General features: G+C 42.6%; 1 protein-coding gene across 1 annotated transcript in view; it reads right to left on the reverse strand.

Annotated features, from left to right (window-relative positions):
* The window catches only part of TRPC5 (transient receptor potential cation channel subfamily C member 5), a 141,447-nt gene that overhangs the window by 33,057 nt on the left and 92,263 nt on the right, over window positions 1-16,127 (reverse strand). Inside the window, exons 4-5 of the mRNA XM_026478848.3 lie at window positions 15,827-15,966; window positions 10,405-10,727 (exon numbers count right to left, since the gene is read on the reverse strand). Coding sequence (XP_026334633.2) covers window positions 10,405-10,727; window positions 15,827-15,966 — 463 coding nt within the window. The remainder of the gene's footprint in view (window positions 1-10,404; window positions 10,728-15,826; window positions 15,967-16,127) is intronic.

Here is a 16,127-nt window from a genome sequence, read left to right on the forward strand (position 1 = left end):
GATTCTATATGTATAATTGTACAAGATAGAAAAAAAAGGTGGAAAGATTGTTTCTCAGTTTTCATAGTTCATACTGAGAATGCCTTCAATATGGTGCATAAAATGTCGGAACATGGCCTGGCCACTAGGAGAACCTGGCTTGTTGAAAGCTTTCTTCATCTTTACCTACCCAGGTAAAATGGGTGACTGACATATGGGGTAGATAAGAGCATTCTAGTGATACCTCTGTAGGAAGCCCTGTGGCTTCTAGGCTAGGTTGAATTTACAGGGAAAGGGCCACTCCCTAGAGCAGTGGGCATTACCTGGTGGCCAGGTCCATAATAAAATCATCACAGATCACAGGGATGGCAAGGGATGTTGACCAAACCCCAGAATCCTAATGCTAAAGGAATATCTTTTTGATTTTAAAGAATATGATTTTAAAGAAAATAATCTATTTTTATTTAGCAGAGAGTAAACAAACATATGCTAGCTCAAGAAGGGGCACAAAGTGAGGATACAAACACTCAAGAAGACTTGATATTGAATATATGGAAGACAAATCCATCCCAGCTGGTTAAGGGGGAACTTGAGCATGTTGCGAGCCATCCACAAATAGACCACAAAGCTAAGAGGGGCACAGTGGAATAAAGAGAGCAACTGCAGTCCTCTGGACACTTTCTGAAAGTCTCATCTCTGAGATGGGAAGTTCATCTTTCGAAAGGCAGAAGGACTATGGACAGGGCTTACCCCGCTGGACTTAATTCAGACCAGTGAAGAACGGGAGGGTAAACCGAAATAGAAAGGCTCCTTGGGTGAAAGCAGTGATGTCATCCTGGATTTCACATGCCCATTCTGCAGTTCCCCAGACTTGCAGTTTCTTATTCCATCATACATTTCATAAGCTTCTGACTCTGGATGGAATGCTCCTGCCATGCTCCCAAATTCTAGCCTCCCTTTTCATCCTGTCTCCTTCTCTTGCCACCTCTTGTTTGTCCTGCTCTGCCTCCTTTCCTACGAGGTTGGGTTAGATGCTTCTCTTTTGTTCTCCCATAGCACTTTAGCCTGATTCCACAAAGGCATATATCACGCTCCAGCGATAGTATAGGGGAGTGGCTAAGAGCAAACTTTAGACTCCTCCCCTTATTAACTATTTGACTTTGGAAAACTTAACCTTTAAACTTCAAGTTTCTTCATCTCTAAAATAGTTTATTGGAAGGATAAATACTAATTGCTAACATTTACTGTGCCCTTATTACGTGCCAGGCACTATGCTAAGTGCTTTGCATGTCTTGTAGTGTTTGATTCTCAGAATAACCCTGTGAAATAGCTACATTATTTTATTTTTTTCAGATGAGAAACTAGAGCACAGAGTGGTCACACTGGTAGGAAGTGGCAAAAGTAGGATTTGCACCAGGCTCTTCTGATCCTGGAGCCCACATGCTTAACTACTTTTCTCTATTACATAAGATACCATCTATAACGCAGTGGACACAGTGTTTGGTATAAACATTAAAAATGGCAGCTATTCTAATTGTTTACACTTCATATTCTTCATTAGACTATGAACTTCTTGAGGATAAGGATGCCATCTTAGTATCCTCATTGGCTGGCATGTAGCAGTTGCTGAATACATGTTCGTTGAATAAAACTGTTAAAGATGATGGAAGAAGCACACAACTAAGAAGAGTACAGATAATTGGTGCCATCCTGTGATAAGATAGCAGGAAGGCTATGCATTTAAAATAGGGGGAAAAACAAGAGACAATCAACAACAATATTTAAAACCTGGCCAGAAACATAAAGAACCTTTGATGGGGACTGAGTTTGTATCCATGTAAATAAGATGGGGAAATACGGGCTGAATGCTGGGTAGAGAAGTCACCACTGATTAAGTAGGGATAGCCACAAACGAATGGAGTTGGTCTACAAGGAGGTCCCAAGTGACCTGCTGTGTCACTGCTATGACCTGCTATGGCTTGGCATGTATTCGTGATTATAGCAACTTTATACAACAAGTTTTGTGTAACTTCACAAAATTAGTCTTGCACCTGTATCCCTGGATAAAAGCACAGACTACAGCTTGTGTGCCTGGATTGAAATCCTGACTCTGCCACTTATCATCTGTGTGACTGGAGGCAGCCTGTATAACTGCTTTGTACCCTAATTTCTCTATCTGTAAAATGGGTAATAATAATAACACCTACCTCATAACATGGTTGTGAGGATTAAATGAGTTAATTCATGTAAGGCTCATTTTGTACTAGTGCTTAGACCTAACACTCAGTAAATGTTAGATACTTTTATGATTATTCTTAACCTTTACATTTCTTTATTGTCTTTAGAGATTGTCATCCATTTGCATACCTAGTTGTACATAGTTGCAATCATAGCATGTATAATTTTTGTGTTTTTAAGAGTTACACATTTGGGTTATGTTACTTTTTGTGTATGTATAGAATCTTCACATGTATCATTTTAATAGTTGCCCAATATATACCACCCAGTGAATATCAAGCCCGTCTGACATTTTTATCAATGCTTTGGATAAGAATAGATGGCAAGCTTCTAAGATCTTCAGATGACACAAGACTGGGAGGGATAGCTAATACACGGGATGACAGGATCAAGATTCAGAAAGGTTTCAACAGCATGGAGCAATGGGCTGGAACTAACAAGATGAAATTTAATAGGGATCAATGTAGAGCTTTGCTCTTGGGCCAAGTGCCCAAATTCAGGATGAGGGATGTAGGAGAAATGCCAAGGATTTTCTCTGACAGCAAGCTAAAAGTGGATCAGCAGAGTGACACTGTGTTAAATGCTTTGCATGTGTTGTAATACTTGATTCTCAGATCTTCAGTATGGCCAGATACTTCAGCCATATGAGGGGGGCAGTACAGAAGTAAATCTTCTGGAATCGAGGATAGGATGGGCATGTTGAAAATCATTATGTCTTAGGCTTCTGTGGTAGGTACAAGGCTTGCTAAAGTGGGGTAATCTCAGTCTGGCAGGTGAAAGAGCCAACAATGGCTACCATACAAGTTATATTGTCATGGAGATGTGCTTAGAATGCTGTGGGCAACAAACACGCAAGGAGCCTGTAACTGAGAGTGGGGTTAGAATGGGTAAGAAGAGACTTAGAAGAGCAGGTAATTTTTCAGCAGAGGCTTGAAAGATGGGTTAGAGTTTTCCAGGCTGGCCAGGTGGGGATGGGCATTCCAGGCAGGCAGAGGGAATGGTGTGGGATGTGCAAAGGCCCATAGGGCCAAGATGCTCTCCCGTAGTAGGAAAGAACAAGATGTTGCCAATGGGGAAGAGGAGTGAGAGGCTGGAGAGGTGGGGTCCAGGTTATCAAGGCCCTGTGTGCTGTGGTAAAGAGATGCATTTTACACTGGAGAAGATTTCAGTACCTGGCAGGCATGAAGCTGGGTGGTGAGAAGATTAGACTGGTATTTAGAAAGAAACATCTGTGAGGCAGGTGGGAAATTATTTGGAAGAGAGAGAAGGCTGGAAGCAGGGAGACGAATGTGTGGGTGAGTGGGTGGGTGGGTAAGTGGGTGGGTGGGTGTGTGTGTGTGTGTGTGCGCATGCGCCCACGTGCGCGCACACACACGCATGCACGTGCGCGCGCACACACGCATGCACGTGCGCGCGCACCCACGCATGCACGTGCGCGCACCCACGCATGCACGTGGGCACGCCCACGCATGCACGCACGCACACCCACGCATGCACGCACGTGCACGCACGCACACGCACCACACGCATGCACGCATGCGCGCGCGCACACTACACGCATGCACGCATGAGCGCACACACACGCATGCGCGCGCACATGCGTAAAGGCTAAATTCAGGAGCTACTTTCGAAGTTCAACTGGCAGGGCTTCGTGAGAGACTGGACGAGTTGCGTGAGGAAGAAGGTAAGAGTCTTAGATGACTCTTAGGATTCTGGCTGGTGTCATTTAATAAGATAAGGAATTAAAGGGGAAATAGGTTTGGGGTGGGGATATGGAGATAATGGAATTTAGCAGTGGACATTTTATTTTTGAGACGCCCGTGACGCAGCCATGTGCGTTTAGGAGTCATCTGGAATTGAGGGCTGGAACCGCAGAAAGAGAGGTAAGACCAGCAAGTTAGCTTCTTGCCACTTCCACCGTATTTCTGTCAGAGGTCTCATGCCCTCAGAATGCTGATGCCTTCCCAGTTGCTTCTCTCAGTAGTAAATGAAGACCAGGTGTCCCCAGGGTGGAATACTACACTTAAAACTGCCAGTAGTACCATCACGTGGTTGTCAGCAAGGACAGTGAGGTCCTCCTGAACTGTGTGCCTGGAAAAAATATCTTTTTTTTTAAGCCAAAGAATAGCAAAGGCGTAACTGGAGAATCAGAAGGAAAATGATGGCAATAAGCCGAAGGCATAGTTTATGTCCGGTATATAAATAAGCTTGCTTTCTTTTTTCCTGAAAAGTTGAGTTTTTCTGATGCTCTGACCAAATAGTGTGTATTTTAGGAGGTATTATAAATGCCTGAGTTGAGTTGTTTAAAAGAAAACATAAAGCTGAGTCAGACCTCTATGGAGGAAAAAAATCAACACCTAGAAGAAAAGTTGAGGTAACATTACTGCTGATTTGGCTCCAGCATGACAATGCTTCTTTATACCTAATGCCCAAGGTATAATTTTGTGTACGCCAGGTACCCATTCTTGTCAATTGTCCCTGCTGGGAGCAAAATGTTAGTTGGCAACAGGGGTGTTAATAATGACTATACAAACTTGCAAGGAGGCATTTCATAAACTTCTTCAGCAGAGTTTACATGAAAGGGTAATTGGGAGGGGACCTGACCTCCTGGAAGGCAGTTCGTATTCAGGTGTTCAGTTCTGTTACACACTTTGATTGAACAAAGGCAGCCTCCTGGTGCTCAAGCTACTACAGAATTGCTCTTCATATTGAAAACAGGTTGATAGGAGTTCTGCCTCTAGAGGAATGCCGGAGAAGAAGCAGAGCCTAGCCAAGAGGCACTAGCACGGTGACCGGCTGCCGTTACACACTCCTGGTTGGCTTCACCAAAAAACCCACTATCTTCTTGTCAACCCATTTGGCCTCTTTTTCCTTTCCCGTGAGTCTGATTTTCCGATGCGAGATTTTCCCAAGTTCTGGGAAGAGAGGCAGGGGGTGTGGCCAGTGGAGGGAGTGGGTGCTGTAAAATGGGCAATGGAGTGAGCCAACATTTTTCAAACTCTGTTCATTGGTACGTCATCCTGGCCAATACATTTGGGGTAATCTCTCCTTACATCGTGGATTCACAATGAAACATCTCTGAGAAGACCTGCAGTGAAGAAATCTTTTAAAATTTGTCCTCGCCTTTCCAAAAGTCAATGGATCATAAATCCTGTTTCTATATTTCTTAACAGCCCCGTGAACTGTGGTCGTTCGTAACCCATTTTAGAAAATGCTGCTAGAAACAAATAATATGGGTAGGCTATATAGCATTGTTTTTTCCCCTCTTTATTGGTGCAGCTTGGGGGTGAGCGGAAACTCCTTTTTTCCCCTGGCCTTTGTTATTCTTTTTAAAGATTTTATTTATTTTTTTGACAGAAAGAGAGAGAGACAGCAAGTGAGAGAGGGAACACAAGCAGGGGGAGTGGGAGAGGAAGAAGCAGGCTCCCAGAAGAGCAGGGAGCCCGATGCGGGGCTCGATCCCAGGACCCTGGGATCAGGTCCTGAGCCGAAGGCAGATGCTTAACGACTGAGCCACCCAGGCACCCCTCCCCTGGCCTTTGTTATTGAACACATTTCTAGAACGTCTCAGTTCACTGAATTGCCTTAGCTTATAGGGTTAGGGGGAAAAATGTATCTTAGTTTAATGACTAAAACCCTCCCATGACCTTGGGGTCATTACCGTGAATACCAGTGATGAGTGGCACTTTCCAGAACTGGGGGGTTGAGATGGACAAATTATAGGACATTGAGTCTAGGGTAAGCCCAGGACCTCTCCTGGAATCTAACAAATTTCCTATCGTGTGCTTATTTTCTTCTCATTTGTTTCCTCTAACAGTGATTTGTCAGAAAATAAAAGCCATCTTGGAGGCTTGAAGGTCCTAAAGAAGTAGACGTTGAGTTTACCAAGAAAAGGTAGGGAAATCCCATGTGTCTGGAGGCAGTGGTCTCATGGGCAACCTCATGAGCTGTCTCCTTATGTCCCAAGTGGGAAAAGGAGACATTTCTGACAGTGCTAAGGGCCCTAAATTAATCCCAGAAGGTGAACTCATTCTAATCTTGCCTTCAGCCTGTCCCCTCTGTAGCTGACTCCTGTGAAAAGGGGTGCAGGTGTCACTGGGAGGTGCTCACAGGCTTTTATTGTAAGCCCCGTCTATGCTCTACTTTGGGCTATGGCACAGAGAATTTGTCCCTCCCAGCACTCAGCTTCTATTCCACACTGTGTGGACTCAGGCAATCTTACTGGTTCTTGTGAAACATTCCTAATTAATATTGCTTGAAGGTGGATTTGCATGCCTTCTGTCTTACAACACTAGGTAGGAGAAGCACTCCTCAGTCAGATATAATGTCTATCCCTACAATGCAATCAGGCAAAAGGGATGCAACCACTTTGCATAAAGCCTGTTCAAACACACCAGCTCTCCTACAAACTTTTACCTTAGTTCCATCAACTCTTATGTTCCTACCTCCAGTCTCTATTAGGATTTCATTGACAGGCTTTGGTTTTATAATACTAGGTAGGGGAAGTTTTTCCCAGCCAGACATAATATTCATTCCCATAAAAATATTTAGGTAAAGGAGACAACAGCATTTTTACGTTAAGCCTGCTCAAACATTCCACCTTTCATGATCCTATCAACCCTTACATTTTTATTTTTCTTATTTCTTTTTAAATAAGCTCTACACCCAACATGGGGCTTGAACTCATGGCCCTGAGATCAAGAGTCACGTGCTCTATGTACTGAGCCAGCCAGGCATCCCTACCCTTACATTTTTATATTTTCTCAATCTGATTGTAGCCTGAGTCAGGGTGTCACCAAGGGGTTTTGGTACCACAGTTAGGAGGAGTTCTGTGTGAATGAGTTCGGAAACTTCTCTTTTCTACCCTCTGACCACTTTACCCATTCTTGTGCAGAAGTCTTTGGGTCCCCAGCCAGAGTTTGAGCCAAGGGACCCTGGCCTTTTTGTCAATGTGTAACTTGATTAATCTGTCCAAAGACTGCCGCAAATGATTGCTGGTCAGGTTTCTCATTGTGATTTTTGCCTGCTGGCTTTTTAAAGTTCTCCAAACTGGGATAAATAGAGTAGACTTGTTTTAGGCCCTTTGATGTTGGGGGACCAGCACGGAGTCCCTTTGGCCCCCCAACCTTGGACAGTGTTGTATTAAAATCTTTACTTTAACCCTATCAAAGTCTGTTTTATTCATCTCAGTTCTTAATAACCATCTAAAGATTTTCCATCCTGTGGGATGAGTCCTGGGACTCCTTCCTCTCTGTTTCCTCTTTGTTTTGCTCCTTTCAATATTTGCTTTATTCACCGTATTCCTTAATAACTGTTTAAAAGCTTCTACCTGTGTGGACTCTTGCTATTCTATTGTTACAATTAACTAATGTTTTTATTAAGACCCATGAGAGAAAGCTGAGACATCAAATTGGCAAAGGCTTCCCGGAGTGTTTTTTGGTTTTGCAGCAATGAGGTTATGTGGGGCACCCATGTGAAAGAGGCCCCTTAACCAGAGCATTTACCATGACCTGGGTAAGGGCATATTCATCAGGCATATATCTCAGTCATCTTAAAGCCAATTCCACGTAACTTGCAAAGGAAGCATGTCAGCAGCTCCATCGGGGGTATTCCACTTGGTATTGATAGGGGGAATTGAGAAGTCCTCCTTCTCAGGGTAAACAGACCCTACAGTGGCTTTTATCCAGTTAACTGGGCTGGTCATTCCCTTAGGAGTAACCTCCTTCGTATCTGGATCACATACAGCCATCTGTGATTGTTCAGTCACAAGCTGTGGATCCCGTACCAACCCAAACATGCCCTTCCACTCCACAGTATTCAAAATCAAAGGCACAGCTCCTAAATTAGTTACTCTCATAATTTATTTTAGTAAAGGGGCTTCAAGAAGCCGATGATACTGATCCACAAAATGAAAACAATTCCTTCACACTGTACTCTCTGGTTTCAGTAGTTTCTTGATTTTGCCCTCCCCCACATTGACCACCTTCTTGGTGACCAGATGTCTTAGAGGGACCTTCTGTTGTCCCTGTACAATTTTTACCTTGGGGGGGGGGTGACTTTGAGTCTGGTGGCCCAAACTCAGACTGACCCAAATCTGAGTTTGGTTTAGCATCAAGGCCCAAGCCAGCACTTCCTTTTAATTTCATTTTAGCTATTATGGATAATAACCGAGGGATTGTATGTTTAGCATGGTTCTTATTATTTTGCATTTCCTTATATATCCAATGAGCTAATTCCTCAAGAGTTGGGTTTACTACTGAAGTGGTTCAGAACAAGGCTCCCCAAAGTATACCATTTGGTATGTGAACTATTTTGAGCTGAAGGCAATCAAGACCCAGAGGACTCAAGAGAAATTTTCACCCCTCCTTTAACTACCTAGAAGATTTAAATTGGAAAAATTTCCCGAAATGATAGTTTTTACCAGAGATGAATTTTATCTAAATGACCCATCTGTATGGCAGGGCAAACACCTAATTGCCAGACATCTGTTGTTGTTCTTGTCCTGTGATCACCCTTTGAAGCCCCAGGCCTATATTCATCCCATTCCTTAGCTCAGGATGGCATATATACCTCATTTTACCTTTCTGTCTTTGAACCTCTCATATATGTGGGGTTTCCATACAAACAAAATTAAATTTGATTTTCTCCTGTTTATCTGTCTCATATCAATTTAATTCTTAGACCAGCTGGAAAAACCTTTGAAGGGTGGAAGAAACATTTTCATCTCCAAAACTACCATTTCTAAAGTCCACTGGTAATTTTTACCTTTAGTAGTGGATCACAGTGCAGCTGCAGTTTCATACTGTGAGTGACTAGGTAGCTATCCAGGGATCAAAGGTTCATCATCCCCTGCCCTTCTATCATTTCTCTTCCCAAACCACACGTTTCCGTGAGTCAGGGCTCTTTTAGCAAATTCCATTTCTCTGATGCCAACTGAGGGCTTCTGAACCCAACATGTGGATGTGGGGAGGATTTCCCCCCACATCACCGATTCTCCAACACTAGCTGGGTGTCCTGTAATTCAATGCAATTCTGACACTACTGGGCGATAATGTTAGATTCTGTGGATTTCAGGGCTCAGTCCCCACAAGACTACCCTCTTTCCCCCACTTCAGATGTCGGTTAAAAGTTCAGGTTGTTACCTGTGCTTCTGACTAACGGGTTATAGATCAAGGGTTCCCACAACCTTCTCTTTGGGTCCAGTTAATTTGCTAGAGTGGCTTACAGGACACAGAGAAACATTTCATTTACTAGATTATCAGTTTATCATAAAAGGATATAATTCAGGAACAGCCAGGTGAAAGAGATGCATAGAACAAAGTAATAGGAGAAAGGTGCAGAACTTCCATGCCTTCTCCAGACACCCCATTGTCCCCAAATCCCCGTGTGTTCACCAATCTGGAAGCTCTCCAAAGCCTGTCCTTTTGGATTTTTGTGGAGGCTTCATTGCATAGTCATGATTGATTAGACTCATTGGCCACTGGTGATTAAACTCAGTCTTCAGCTCCTCTCCCCTCCCTGATGGTTGAGGGGTGGGACTGAATATTTCAACCCTTTAGTCACATGGTTGATTCCCCTAGCAACCAGCCTCCATCCTTAGGTGGGGGTCCAAAAGTGACCTTCTTACAACAAAAGACACCTTTGTCACTCTTGGCCCTTAGGAAATTCCAAGGCTTTTAGGAGCTATGTGCCAGAAACAAGAAGGCCAAATACATGTTCTTATTATATGTCACCATATCCCAGACTACATTAAAATATTCTTGCATCCCTCCTTGTTCTTTGTTTTTGATTCAGAATAGTGAAGTTAGGTTTGGTAATCACTTGTTTAGAGGAATAGCCTTGCTCTTTCATTTCCTTGGTTAGTGATGCTTTTTTGAGTGAAAAATTATTTACCCCCTTCCCACAAATACCTTTAAAAATATGAGATGCTACCAAAATTGTTCAGAACTAGCTCTTTAGGTGAGTTCCTGAGAGCCCATTGTGTGTTTGTCTCTTTCCTCTCTCCTCTAACTGCTTCCTTTCTTAGTCTTCTATAGTGAGAAGTACCTCCCTCCACTTCAGACCCTTCGGGTTGATCCATAAGTGAGCTTTGTGTGCACTGTCAAGAAACAATGATAAAGCTGTGGACTGAAAATAGAGCAAAGAAGGAGAAAGCAGAAAAAAGCCAAAGAGAAGGGGGGCTCTTACGTGGAGAAGGCATTATTCTGTTTCTCACATCGGATTCCCTTGCAGTTGTTTGGCTCATCGATCGCTCTGGTCTCATAATAAAAGTAAAGCTGGTTCAATCCATTGGCAAAAGCCAGCAGTACTAGGCAGTAGATAAAGAGGAATTTGAGGATATCAAGCAGCATGCGCCCCAAAGAGATCTGCAGAGGCCCTAAGTGGGAGTTGGCTGTGAACAGGGATATGAGACGCAACGAACTTAAAATGTTGGATATTGCAAAGAGTGCTTCTGCAATCAGGGTCGGGTGCCACATTTCCCATTCTTCCCTTGGACGAGAACCGTTATACTGTAAGAAATAAGTGCACAAGATGAGAGGTACAGTGAGCATTTATAAAACTTTTTCCTCTTTTCTTCTGTCTAGCACCCAAATAAAGCCACCACCAAAGTAAGCATCAAGCTTTCATTTATACAACAGGCCCTGTGCATGGCACTGTTTGTCTTCCCTCCCCATCCAATCAATATATGATGCTAGTAACTCTTTTCCTCCCACCCTCACCCAAATATATTCCCTGCATATACACAGAGAAAAATGGATTTTGGAGCAATCATCTGGAGCAACCACCTGTGGTTTATCCACAGAGATTTTCTGTGAGTTTATCAGATTGTTGCGGAGTGCCACTGGAACAGAGCTGTTGGTATGCCCAAGGTAGTGGGGAGAAATTACTCTGCTTCCTAATGAGGTTTCAAATCAGATTTACCTCCCCAATCCCCATTTTCTTCTGAGCACCACAGATGACTTGTAGTTGCTGAAGGACAAGGGATAGGTTCGGCCTCCTCAGTGTGCAGTGTTCATCCTGACTTCCTTGCTGACTTGCAGTTTGGGGCTGCTAGAGCAACCTTAGAGGGTCATTACTCAGTTTTCTGCTGAATTTTAGCAGTCTGTAATGTGTTTCATACTATTACAAATAGCATGTCAACCTTTCAGGTAGTGAATTTAGTCCTGCTCCACATGGCGGTGCAGGCATGTATTTTATAGTTCCTTTGACAGCCCTACAAGTTCAGATGTCCTTCTAGTACACACGAAGAGCCAGGGGGATGAAGGAGGGGAAGAGCCAGTATTTCTGGGGTTGGTTGCCCATTTTTCAGCCCTATCCTGGATTTCTAGCTCCTGGAACATTGGGAGCAGCTTTATAGAAAGATGGTTTCATTGTGAGACCTTAAGTCTGATTTGGGCTTTGTCAACTTAAAACTGCTTGTATCTCTCCATTTCACCATAGAATGAGGATAATATCTACTCCTATCCACTCCACAGGTTTGTGATTATGTATCCATATGTGAGAGAGTGTGTACTCCATAAGGAGAGATGTTATGGAAATATGAGAATTTGCTTATTACCTTCCCCAAGACAGAAGTAGATTTTGCCTGGAATTCAATCCAAAGCATATTGCCTTGAGCTCTCATCTAAATATCACAATTTCTTAGGACTGAATGTAAACAACTTTTCTGAGAAAATGTTGCATTGGGGGCCAAATTATATTGTTAGCATTTCTAAACTCTGCTTCAGTTCCAACAACTGACAAAACTGGTGTTGTTAAAATCATTTGTGTGTATCCAATATTCTTCACTGTCAGAGGAGTTGGGAGAAACCTTGCCACACTTGTGCTTCTGTTTCAGATGAACTTTAGGTGGCTAATCCGTTTTATACATTCTTGGCCACATCTTATATCTCTACATTTTTCCTTCCCCAAACAACAACAACAAAAACACCCCACATTGGCTGCATTGCTGGGAGGGGTGGGCATTGTCATGCCTGTTTTACAAGTGGAGGAACTGAAATCCAGATAGGCAGAGTGACTTGCTTCAGATCACACAAGTTGGTGGAAGAGCCAGGACTAAAATTGCGATCTCCATACACTCAGTCTGGCATTATCTCTATTAAATGTTCACTCAAATGATAGTTGATATCACAGCACATATGTTAGTTGGGTCTTTAAAAGCTCTGAGCTCTGTGTGAGAGATGGAGACTACTGGTAATAAAACCGACCTATGTTTTAAAACTAGAAATTATCAACTGGAACATGCGCAGCTCATAATTCAGGATTTTCTTCCTCCACAATAGCAGCTGTAAGCACAGGGAAGTCTGCTGCCTGGGGTCAGTGAGTCTGGATTTGCAGAACATTCAGAAGTGTGAAAAAGGATTCTTACCGCAAATCTGTGTTTTGCATCTATACCTTTGGAGGAAGATATTATGGAATATGAGAGCAGGGAAGAAACTTGGAGTTCATTTAGCATCAAGGTTAGCAAACTTTTTCTGTCAAGGGCCAGACAGTAGATATTTTTGGCTTGGTGGGTTATATGGTCCCTGTCACAACTACTCAACTCTTCCTTGTAGAACTAACAGAGAATAAGTGAACAAATGGATATGGCAGCAGGCCAGATTTTGTCTGCAGACCATAGTTTGATGGCCCCTGGTCTAACACAAGTGGTTTGCAAATTGTGTTCCTTGAAGCCTGAAGGTTCAGTAGAGGCATCTGGTAGCCACTCTGGGAGCCAAAGAAGAGGCCTGGACGATTGATTCCTCAATCCAAATTCAATCTTTGAGTTCTTTAACATATTGAAGTTCCAAATAAGTTTTAACTTCAAGATACGGTTTCATGGAAAAAATTTAAAGGTTGACAGCTACTGATCTAGTCCAATCTGCTTATTTTTCAGAAGCAGAATCTCAGGCTCAGGGCGGTAGAAGGATGACCTATGGTCATCAAGCTTGGGTCAGAGCAAGGATTACATTCAGGTTTCCTGACTCTTGAGTTAGGCAAGAGTCTAGGAGGCCAGTGATTTTTCATATATTCTTTGAGATAGAATGCAGACTGAAAATTGGCCTCCATGTCTTTCAAAGGGGTATAAATTGTACTCTGTCAGTTCAGAAACAAAATATGAAGAGGCCAGCCTAAGGTAGAGACTTAATAATAATAAGGATGGAATGGGGGGCGCCTGGGTGGCTCAGTCATTAAGCGTCTGCCTTTGGCTCAGGGCGTGATCCCGGTGTTCTGGGATCGAGCCCCACATCAGGCTCCTCTGCTAGGAGCCTGCTTCTTCCTCTCCCACTCCCCCTGCTTGTCTCTCTCTCACTAGCTGTCTCTCTCACTGGCTGTCTCTGTGTCAAATAAATAAATAAAATCTTAAAAAAAAAGGATGGAATGGGAGATTGTGTCTTCAGCCAAATACCGGCTGAAGAAAGGACCACAACTCAATGGGTATCAAAGTTCAGATTTAGTTTGAATGTATGGTGGGATAAATCTAGGTGGTACTACCCTAGAAGACACAAAGATAATTATTCTCCATTTGTAGGATTATCTGGGGGTTACTGAGGGCCAATCGTACATGTATTTGTTCCTTTCGAGTACTTTGGTATGTGCCTTTTGCTTTCTGTTGTTGCAGATCATGTGCAGTGGAGTATATATATTGTTGACTATTGTTTTTTCTTTAATAAAGGATCTTCTGTAAGTGCAGCTTATCCCATGGCATTTCTGTACTGCCTTAGTACAGCAGTGATCAGAAATGTTTCAAGGGGCCTGGGGACCAGCTTTTGTGGCTTTAACTCATAGAGGTTGTCTCAGCCTACGTGGAGAAGTTCATCTCAGACTAGTGTGCGTCTGTGGATGAGTGGACCAGACTGACCATTTGCAATTTCTCATTGCAAATCCAAATCTGCATGTGACATGTCTTGCTTCATAAATTCTCTTTTTCTTTTTTTGAGAAGAACTCCAACTTTTTGGCAAATGTCTCCTTTGGTTAAGTGTTTATCAGTTGAGGGGCATTTATTCAGCTTAGCATAGCTGATTTATCCTTCCACTGTGTGATGGGGAAGTTCTAGCTCCTTGGAATCCTTGCCAGTGAAATTGGATAGGTTATAAAATTAGCTAATGTTGGGAATTTATAGACACATGTTTATATCTCTAGGAGTAAATCCTTTTCTTGATCGTTTATTCTAAACTTTCCTGTTTAATCAAAACCCACCAATTTCTAGATTGATAATCTATTGTCCCTCCTGTGTATAAATACCATTTCCAAAGGAAGAGGTGTTTTTTTTTTTTAAGGCAAACAGTGTTACTTAGTCAGCAGAGTGCCAGAATCACATGGATTTCATCCAGGCACATTAACCAGAGAGATTCAAACATTTTCCTCACCAGCTTTTTCTTGTAAAGAAGTTGTAAGTATGTGTTAAACGATCACCACAAGTATAAGGCATACTCTTAGGCTTCTTTCAAAAATGTTTCATGACTGCATTCAATATTCATGCTCCATATAACTAACTCCCAAGATTTTCAAATATATGCAATATGCATATTAGGGATATAAAAATAAGTTGTTGGAGATTTGGGGGATAGCCATATTCCCATTCTAAAACTCCTTAATGTGGGAGTTAGTGCCAAAAAGCATGACTGACTAGACAATCTTGGAGACTGAATTGTCAGCTTTTCCTCTTGCTGGAGAAGTTCAACTCAGGGTAGAAGGAGCCATCCATTCTATCATCTAATGAGCACCAAATCTGAACTCAGAGCCTGGGACTACCCCATATGAGATGTTGGACATGAGGCTATTTTTCAAGATATTTTTTAGGCTGTACACTGTGGGGGGAAAAGCTTTAAGAGTGTGTGTGTGTGTGTGTGTGTGTGTTTGTGTGTGTGTGTTCATTATCTGAATTGGTAGAGAGGCATAGGTTGAGTGATACTCAAAGAGCTGGATTTATAAACAGCTTGAATGACCATTCTGGTGCTGGAAGTAATGAGGGAGGCAGAGATGATTAAAGATCTCTGTCTCCTGCAGTGAAGTTTCTAGGGTTCCGCTACCTGTCATATGAAGAACACATGAGGGAAGTGTGAATACTTAGCTTTGAGAAGAGTCAACTCAGCAAGTTAGGGAGAGTGGCTTCACACTGGAAGCACTATTCAGAAAAAGGAACAGCTTTGTTCTGTTTGACCCCACAGGGAAGAAGGATTATTAATGGATGTGTCGCAGGGAAAATAATATTAGAAAAAAACAGAAAGTAGCACTTTTTAATGAAGTGACAAGAGTTGAGAGAGGTTTTTGGAGATTGTGAATTCAGTGCGTTTTCTGTCCCTGACCTATGGAAGCATCGGTGGACTATCTTCTTGGCAATGATATTGTAGAGAGGATTTAAACACTGACTGGGTGGGTGGGTGGCTGAAGACCCTTCTACTGTCAGAGTTTAAGAAGCTAAAGATTCATTTGTAAATTGCTGTATTCTTCACTTAGGTGAAAACTACTTACAAACTATTGAAAGTATCTTTATTTATATGGTACTTTCCTGCATGGATTTGACTGTCAACGGCACTTTTCCCTTAAACTCTTCATGCTCCACATGCTAAAACTTAATGTAACCCAAATCATTGCTTAAGAAAAATGACAAACATTCCAAGTTACCTTGACATAGGCAACAATCTTCAAGGAAATGGTTGCCAGGTAAAGTGAGTTCATTGCAAAATCCATCAGGTTCCACCAGTCATGGATATATTCAGTAAATCCACCATCCCACATTTCCTTAATCTCCCCCCAAATGAAACCTAAAGAATGGAGGCAAGAGGTTTATTTCTAGACAGGGTCAACATCAAACAGGATTCCCCTGAGTAAAGACAGGCAGAAACAATGAATGAATTGAGATCACTGGAGTGAAGCCCCCGGAGATGGTAATAATAATGTACCTCTTTTTCTTTCCTCAGTCACC

This window comes from Ursus arctos, chromosome X (assembly GCF_023065955.2).
Source record: "Ursus arctos isolate Adak ecotype North America chromosome X, UrsArc2.0, whole genome shotgun sequence".
Taxonomy (NCBI): domain Eukaryota; kingdom Metazoa; phylum Chordata; class Mammalia; order Carnivora; family Ursidae; genus Ursus; species Ursus arctos.